The sequence below is a fragment of the Choristoneura fumiferana genome, chromosome 22 (assembly GCF_025370935.1).
Source record: "Choristoneura fumiferana chromosome 22, NRCan_CFum_1, whole genome shotgun sequence".
NCBI lineage: Eukaryota > Metazoa > Arthropoda > Insecta > Lepidoptera > Tortricidae > Choristoneura > Choristoneura fumiferana.
This window is the reverse complement of record NC_133493.1, coordinates 10,428,891-10,438,734: the sequence shown is the minus strand read 5'-3', so window position 1 is coordinate 10,438,734 and position 9,844 is coordinate 10,428,891. Positions and strand designations below refer to the sequence as shown.

Genomic DNA, 9,844 nt, shown 5'->3' with positions numbered 1-9,844 from the left:
AGTCTAATTTCTACTCAATTGTTTTGTTACTGAATAAAAACGCTGCCAAATCTAATTTTAGCACGTATTTTTTGAATCAATTCAGATTTGTCTCCCAGAAGCACCCTACTTCTTTTTCTAGTATATTTTTGCACAGGCAACATCGCGTTATACTCAATCCGGATTAACGGACCGCTTGATTTTATGCTACCCTGGTACTTGATAACGGATTTAAGCATGCTTAACGCGCTAAACCCGGGCAGAGTTTATCCGTTACCCGGTTTTGGACCGGATGAGATCCTATACGGCCATGATGCTCTAGTAATTTGTACCTACTTAACTTGAATAATTTGCCTAATCTTTTGGACCTTAGAAAATATCTGTGGCTGGCTTGTAACTTGTAACTTGACTTTTTCTATTAAAAGTTTTTAGCAAGTGAACCTTTTTCGTTCAATTGCTGCTTGAATTAAACTTACTGGCCAGTTTTAATTCCAAATGTTAGTAGAAAAAAAAAAACTGAACTTTTGCATTTGCATTGTCACAAAGCAGAAAAGAATTCGGTGAGTAGGTATTTTCTGTTATTTATAATCTGGATATTTATTGTTCCATTGAATATATTTCACTATTGAATTACTGTGTATTTTCTATTGTGCGACAACTACTCTACCCATGAAACGTAAGTTAGTTTCGCTTCAGTCACTATTTAATTTATTATCATCTATTGAATATCCAAAGAAAGGATCGTGATTCACAAAGTTAAAATTCCGTTAAGAATAGAGACGAATTCAGTGGTCTCCATACCCGACATTTCTCAAATTTCGTGAATTTCTCGCGACCTCCAATGCACGTATGCACCCCTGGTGAGAAAAATACTCGAATGCGGGAAAATCTTCCCTATGAAGTGAACGCCATTGAGAAAAAGCACATTTTCCCTTTACCGGATTCTCAATCCACATTCTCGACCGCATACCGGTCATTCTCCAACTACTCCAAATCATGGTATCCCAGTGGAGAAAATTCAAAGAGACAAATCAGAAAAGCTTTTTTAAAACCTGCACGCAAAAAAAAACTTAAAAAACTCCGCCCTTTATCAGTGTGAGGAGGCCCCTCCCATTTTCTCGTGTACTCTTATTTCACACAAATGCAAAAGGAACTTTTTGTTTTAGCTGGTACGGGATCATCCCTTTGGTTTATTAGCTCCTAGTATTCAAGGTTTGAATTTTTCCAAAGCTCCATCTTGAGCCGTTGACTCTTCTTCTTGACTCGTGCTACTTTTCCTACGCCCTCTATATTCTAGTTTGAGAACAAAGGAAGCTTTTCCGAGAAAACTTTTCTTCAGTCACCTAGCAACGCGGGTAAATAAAAACTCTACGTTATTTCTGACGCCCTAGTACAACAGCCTCGAAGCTATGACGTGGCGGTGTTGAAAAACGACTCGTTTCCATAGCAACAAAATACTGGTATTTAAAAAGTACAGTGAGTTGGAAACCACGATTCTCCTTCACCATTTTGAGTCCCTAGTAAGCGTGCCTCAAAATATGCAGAAAATTACGTGTTTTTGTGAAAATGCCGCTAAGAAAAAATAATAACATAATTGTTTTGAAATTACTTGTTTCGCAGGGGTTTAGGGGGGGGCACTTTGCCGCCTAGAAGAACCCGCTTGCTACTAGCTCGTAGTCATAATGCCCTGGTATTATTGAATACGGGTTTGAAAAGAAGAATAAGAAATAGATTTCCGATGGAGAAGCGTAAACGATAAGTGAATGATTATTTATTATATTTACACTGAATAGATAATAGTACAAGTACCTATTAAGTATTTATTAGAGTCTGAACAGCGAATCGTAGTAGCCTGAAAAGACAGCCAATTAAACAATAACCCTCCTTCGGGCAGTCGGGGTAAAAATACAATTGGCAACATTATACGTAACAAATAGTAATAGAAAGAAAGAATTAAAAATGATTACAGACATTGATTTTAATTAATTCAAAATGATCTGAGCCGTAGTCAAAATCTGATTCCAGAAATTCAAAGTACAAATGATCATCACTGCTTCATCGTCACGGACATTGATGAGGAATGGTTCAAGTTCCTCTTCTGTTATTTTGTCCTTCTCTTTGTTAACATTTTCAATATTGATCTTGTAGGCCGCAGGAACGAAACGAACGAAACGAGAACGAAAATGTCCGTAGTGCCGCAACGTACTAGTACTACCAGTCTGGTAGTACGACGAGAGTGAATTGAACGATTACACACATAGCTACAAAAAGAACTGAAATGAATGTGTAAATGTCAAATTCCCAAGCTGCACACAAGCATCAAAGTACGTGGTAGAGCGTAACAATGATGTGTGGTCTCCGTGGACAGTAGGCTGTATTTGTTCGAATGTGAATGCATCTGCCCTAGCTTTATACGTGTCGCATTTTTTTTTTGTTGCCAGAACGAGGTTTGCTTTATATTGCTTGAGACCGGACTCACTGGTCTGACTCTACTATGTACAATGATAAAACCTCCTAACGTTGGACTGCTTGGTAGAGCACTGATATTTAAGCATCGGCAGACTACTTCTGGACGCTTAATGAGTATTGTTTGTAAATAATCTACTTTGGCAACATTCTGAAGTAGAGCATTAATGTTTAACGCTACCTAGAGTCTTTTCTTATAAGTATTATGACGCAGAACGATGCATGCTGTGATGGAACAAGAGACCATTCTAGACGTTTTTCAAATGATCGTTCGCCTTATCGTTCAGTCGTGGTAGACTCATGTTTTGATCTATGGCCTCTCCCTCTTGAGTGTTTTGGAATTTACGTGCAAAAGTACATTTAAAATTTACCGTGAGACGGTAATTTACGGAGAAGCAAATATAGCACACACCTGCAAAGAAATTCAATCGCGTGTGTGAAGTTTCCGTATGGAAATTACGTCCTAGTAAGTGTGAATGAACTTTCTTAATATTACTAGTGTACTCTAAGAGCCGAATATCAGCTCTAAAGATATTAGTAGGTAGTTAATTTGTTAGCACCTAGACCATCTAGTATTCTAGAACTTGCACAGTACCAACAGATGAATAGTACATACAACTCTGCAAGGATGCAGTTTCTTATGTCTAAATAGGTACTACAATATATAAAGTCTATTATTTTGCAATAGTAGAGTCATCATCTTCGTCATCAGCCGGAAGACGTCCACTGCTGAACAAAGGCCTCTCCCTTAGAACGCCACAATAAACGACAACTCGCCACTTGCATACACCGCAATAGCAGAGTAGCAAGGTTCATTAGCTTATGCCTCCGCAAAGTAACGCTTGAGTCAGTCAATTATTAATAGTTATTTGTGTCACAAGGGAGCAAAATGGTGTATTTACGGCGAGGGCGTACATTGAATGAAAGAATGTAGCGAAGGATTCTACAATAGAATGCCCAAGATGAAAATAATTTTGCTCCCGAGTGGCTCATACAACTTTTCACACCGAGCATTAAGAAACTTGAAAAAAAAAGTTCTACATATTATTAAAGAACAACCAGCATAGAAAATGGCGTGGCTTTACAATTATCAACTTCAAAAAATGGAATTTGCAATAAAACACTTAGAAAAGCCTTGAACAGAAAAGTTGCACTTTGCTCCTTCTCGTCAGGGAGGAAAAGTTACTTTTCTGAAGGAGAGGTGTGAAAAAAAAAATCAAATCACCTGAAACCCCCGGTAATTGTTTTTCAGCGCTAACCATCGGTCTAACCCTTTCAGTGCGTGAAAGTGTACCAGGGTAACACGGATACGGAGAAGGTTGTTTACGGTTTTCACGTAGTTTCGGTATGAACCGGTCGCCAAATCGGGACACCGAAAATGTGCATTAATCTATTAAAATTTTGCATTTCCTGAGGAAACTTTGCCCTTGCTCTGTCGAGACGACAATAATTCTAATAATTAAAAATTCAATTAAATTCTAATAATAATCTAATATTTCGCATTTATGCACGTATGCGGGCGCACAGATGGGCAAACATACTTACAGATAAAGACTGCGGCTTAGTAGCAGAGACTTATTTATTTTTTTATTCTCAAAAAAGCAACAATAGTTTGACACTCCACTAATTTTACCAAACTATGACATTTATTGGCGAACTAGCTGTTGCCCGCGACTTTGTCCGCGTAGAATTCGTTTATCGCTATCCCGCGGTAACTACGCAATTTTCCAACACAAACAGTATTTCAAATACAACCGGTTGTGCTGCTCTGAAGATGAGCTCTGGTTGAGTTCGAAACGTGTCAGTTTAGTATGAAGGTGGTGATAGATGGGTTTGTGTGATTTGTGTGCGTTCTTACAGTGTAGAGGTGGAGGAACTGCATGAACACACATTTCTTGCATAAACGTAGCTATCATAGGGTCTCGGGTGATCAAAGTAATTATTTTATTTCATTAATTAGCTGAATAACCATGTTTTTACATTAAACTTCTGCTATTTAAACCCCGTGCAAACATTTATGACATGACGTGACATTATCTATGTTTGAAAACTACTCACTACTATACACAGATTGCAAATAGGACTTGTTTGCTTATACGAAAATATGGGTTACGATTTTTTATTAATTAAGGCTCAAGGTTGAGATACCACCATGTTGCATTGCTTACAGTAAAATCTGCTTGCTCTATGTTAGACCAAAATAGCTTAGAATTGTAAAACACACTTTCGAATTGTGCACTTTTTCGAACGCTATACTTTCCCAAAAAACACCGTAGTTCAGAATCAGGAGGAGAATCGATTACCCTAAGTACTTATATCAATTATCTATTCTTTGAATACTGTCTTATACTTTAAGCCAGGTTTTTTTTTTAACTCTTTCCGCCCTCTCTTAAAGTTTACAAACGCGAATGCCAATTAGTGTTGCTTTTCTTTTAAAAAGTGTCAAAGCGCAACTCTGCCCTCATAACTCATAAGGCAATCTAAAAAAAAAAACTTTTGAGTTATTTATACCATCACGTAGCTTGAAACATTCTATATCAGATGAACTAAGCAAATTGGCAGTATCTTGTCTACAACATGATCAAAAACCCCTAAGAACAATAAAACCACCTTAAGGCGAAGCAAAACTAATTTATACATTTTCACTGTTTACTCGAATTGCTTAAAAATGAGATACTACCAATTGCCTTATGAGGGCAGAACTGACGAGTAAAAATTACGAGTGTTATTAGAAATCAAGTAGAACTACGTGGCAAAATAAACATAAGAATATTATTGAAATATTTTGAATTTCGGGAAAGTGTGCTATACAATCCCAAGCCAAGAAAACAAACAGTACAGTTTATTTCGCATACTTTTGCTAATTAATTCATTAATTCATTAGTTACTACGCCCGCATTATGTGAGCGTTACTGAGTCATAGCATCACATCACCTTCCGCCGAGCTTGGACCGGTATTTGTGTACCGTGGCATACATTTTCCCTGCTTTCCTTAAACTCTTACAACCTTTTAGAGCCCTGGTACGCGACCTGTCTGCGGCCATGGTTTGACACCCGTGAGGCAGTTTTGACAGTTGATTAACGAGAATTAGATTATTTTGACAGCTATTTACGTGAGTTCTGTTACAGAGGATAACTAGTTTAAAACGAGGTTCGTTTTCATTTTGTATTTGTTTGATCTAAAATTCTACACACAGTAGATGGCATTCTTTCAGTAATGTTGTTTCAGTATCAGGTGAATTGGTTTGATTACTAATTAATAATTAGGAAATATTGTGTATTTATTTATTAACTAGCTACTGTGAAACTGCATTGTTGCTAATAAAAAATGATGTGAACTGAACTGTGTATTGAGTAGGTAAATTATTAAAATTATCAGTCTTGCTTAGCTCCGGCCAGGTAACAAAAGGTTCATTAATAATAAATACAAATTTCAGGTAAGGAAACTGAAAGAGTAGGTAAAATTTTTCACCTGTCTTACCTTCCACCTGAGTACCAGGGCAAAAGGACGCTGCAAGAGAGAAATTTACCTTTTCACGTGAAATTTCAGGTGCACGCACACTAACGCAGCACACCTTTTGAAATAAAAACCCTCGTCTACGCACACATGGCGCCTACCAATCCTGTGTTGTATCTGAGACACGCACAGGTTTCTGCCTCACTCGATTTAAAGGGGAAAATGTCATTCAATAATCCACGACCCTCCCGTTTTCAGTACTCTACGCACACAGGCGACGGGCAGGTATTTATGGATGTGCTAGTACGACAGGTAAGAAAAGCTTCACTTGACTCTTGTATTCCTAGTATTCAGGTGTGAAGTGAAACAGGTGAGTGTTACCTGAACGCTGAAATTTTCAGGTGGATGTACCCACGTTGACTGAGCTACCTAGAAAGATTGAGTTATATCTGTCGTCAGTTGACAGCTAACAAAACCAATAAAAGTAAATCAATTTCATTGAGTTACAATACGGATTGTGAATTGTGGGTGACATTTAGAAATCCGATACATTTTCGTTTTCATTACAAGGGTATTTTCCTTTCATTTAGAGGTAGAAATTGGTATAAAAAATCTAATAATTATTTCTATAATTTTATCAATCCACGTAGGGAGAATCCACTTGTTACCGCGGGGAAATTTTTCGATATAGTGGGGGAAAAATACTAGGCGCACATAAAACCAAAGAGCAGAGAGAAAAACTCTGTTCACGGGAGAGAAGGTATTTAAATAAAATAATAATCTCGACCCAGGATAGCAGAGGAATGAGGTAGTGTTTCATAGAATTCTAGAACAACTATTCAAGAGAAAATTACCCATGTAGTGGTAGTTGAACATAGTAGTAGATACTCGGCGCTCATAGCTACGTAGATATTGAATCGTAGAAGTTCTGCTAAATGAAAACTAAAATAGTTTAGCTGTTTTCTGAGAAGGGGATGTTATGAGCCATTTTCTCGTTATTAAAAGCAATTATGAGTCAACGGTCGTTAAATAAGATGGGATTTTCAACAGCCGTAATCAGAGCTTATTGCTATTATCAATTTTGTTTTAAGTACCTACTTCTTAACTAACGTTTATTAAAATCAGATTTTCACTTCTCATGCTATAAAAGTAGGTCAATATAGCCATACGACGCGGGAGTTAAGTGAGTACTTTAGTCCCTAGGGAGTAATAGTATTTTTTTTTATTTACTTCGAGTCAAGTGACTTAGATAAACTCAAACAGCCAGTACTTGCTTAGTTTTTGGCATAAAATAAGATTGTGTGTAGACCATTTTCATGACGAAAATGCTACGTTCTTAGTCTACGTCTACGTGGTCTTAGTTCTATGTTTTTTCCGCATGGAAGGTGGCGCCATTCTATTTATTCCAGTTTGTGTATGGACCATTTCGCCGATGCGATTTTGTCATTCTAGGGTTAGGATTCTCGTGGCATTTTTGGACAAGTACGAGAGATGAATGACTGAATGGTAAAAGCTTAACTTATGTAAAATTTTGCGTGAACTATTTCTAATCACATTCAAGTTTGAATTAACATTTTCTAAAGCTATCAATCACCTGTTTTTTTCCTAACCATACAAGATTTTGAAACTTTAATTCCAACTGCTACTTGTTCCACGTCATAGATCAGATAGATGTGTTGGGAATTCTTACCGGAATTTTATTTCAAAAACCTGTTGGTTTACTCTAATACCTACCTCACTCCCAATATAGGATAATTAGTACCAATTTCACCATACGATGTTAAATGTTAGTAGACTGTTAGTTCATACATTCCGCTGTCAAAATGTATAAACTAACAGTCGATTAACGATTAACACCTCTACATACTTTTTTCAAAGTTTCATAAAACACATGTTGTTTTTCTTTTCAATATTCTCTACTATTATACAGACATTTCATTCCATGACAATTTAAACAACATACTTTTTGTTCAAATTCTTATGCATCATTCATTCATTCAATCATAAAAATAGCTATAATAACGACTCCACTGCACTCTGTTCAAAATTGCCACCAAACATCCCAACTCTATCGTACTCGTACTATGGCACTCACTTGTATCCCTAGTTAAGTTTCTCGTTCTATGGCACTCACTGTCTCCCTAGCTTAGCTCCCAGTACTGTGGCGCTCACTTGTACCCGTACGGTGCAGGTCGTTTAGGGGCATACATGTCCAAATGTCAGAAAGTCCAGGTGTCACATTGTCCATGGTAAAAAGTCCGAAGGATGAAACGTCCTAGTGTCTAAAAGTCCTAGCGTCAAAAGTTCCATGGTCAAAAAGTCCGAAGGATTAAACGTACTAGTGCCTGAAAGTCCTAGCGTCAAAAAAGTCCATGGTCAAAAAGTCCGAAGGATGAAACATCCTAGTGTCTGAAAGTCCTAGCGAAAAAAGTCCATACTCAAAGTCCGAAGGATTAAACGTACTAGTGCCTGAAGGCCGGAATCCCATAATGTCTCATTGTATAAAAATATGACTAACACAACTAAATGATAACAACAACACTTCGTCGACTGGCCTCTAAAATTGCAGTTCGATACGCCTTACCAAAATTACAAAAACTGTTTTGAACGGTTCAGTTAGGATTCGGAGTCCAAGGAGGCTGCGAGGCCGCTGTACATGCCCTTCGGACCTACCTTAGTGACGGCCAGTGTGAAGTGTTGCTCAAAATTGATGTGAAAAACGCCTTCAACTCGGTAAATAGGGACGCCTTGCTCTCCGAAATTAAATCGAACATTCCCAAAACTTTACATTATATCCTCCTTACTGCTATGCAGATCCAACAAAGTTGATGTACCGTTCAAACGAGTTGTCATCCCGAAGTCGGCTGTCAGCAAGGTGATCCCCTGGGGCCTGCAATTTTCAGCTTGGCAATAAATCCAATAATTCAAAATTTGACATCAAAATTTAATGTATGGTATTTGGATGACGGGACCTTAGGAGGTGATGCAGACTCTGTACTATCCGACCTTTCTTTAATAATTGACAAATTCAAATCTATTGGTCTTGAACTTAATTTCAACAAATGTGAACTATATATTCCAAATTCCAACACAAATGTCGACAACCTGAAACTAAAATTCAACAAACTTGCACCAAACATTAAATACTTGATAAGATTACGCTTTGCCTCCTAGGATCCCCCATTTTTGAAACAGCTTTCCCGGATATATTCAAAAGTGGCAAATCTAAATTCGAAAATCTTTCTCATCGCCTTCTTTGAAATTAGCCCACATTACGCATTGTCTGTCATTAAATTTTGCCTTTTCGTTCCTAATTAACTTACGTGCTACGCTGCTCCCCTCTCTGGAAATATCAAAAATCTCTTATCACAAATGGATAATCTAATCAAAACTAATTTGGAAGCTATCTTTAATTGTCAACTTAGCGAGCAGTCGTGGACCCAAGGATCCTCCCCATTCGGTACGGTGGTTTAGGGATCCGCAAAATTTCGGATGTCGCGTTACCAGCCTTTTTGTCGTCAGTCCATAGCTCGATCAGTCTCATAGGCAAAATCCTACGCACAAACTATGAGATCTCGGACTTGGAAGACGCCAAAAACGGCTTGGTCAATTGCTTGCCCCAGTCAAAATTTTCCGGAAAATCCAAAATCGCAACGGAGCTGGGACGACACTATATCTAAATTGTCCCAAGAATCTCTACTCCGCGAATCCTGCACTGCTGGACGAGCCAGATTATTAGCTGCAGGCACGAGAGAAGCTGGTTACTGGCTCCACGCGCTCCCCTCCCGAAACTTGGGCACCTTCCTAGAACCCAATACCTGCGACTGTCGTATGCCTACGCCTCGGGGTCCCGGTCTGCGCCCCACAATCGGTTGTCCTGCGGAAACGACGTGGACCGGCTTGGGCATCACGGTCTTTCCTGCCAGAGAAGTGCGGGTCGTT

The 9,844-nt window shown here is 38.3% G+C and overlaps 1 protein-coding gene across 1 annotated transcript in view; it reads right to left on the bottom strand.

The window, feature by feature from the left end:
• Positions 1 to 9,737: 9,737 nt before the first annotated feature.
• The window catches only part of LOC141440216 (protein Wnt-5b-like), a 65,334-nt gene continuing 65,227 nt past the window's right edge, over positions 9,738 to 9,844 (bottom strand). Inside the window, exon 7 of the mRNA XM_074104679.1 lies at positions 9,738 to 9,779. Coding sequence (XP_073960780.1) covers positions 9,738 to 9,779 — 42 coding nt within the window. The remainder of the gene's footprint in view (positions 9,780 to 9,844) is intronic.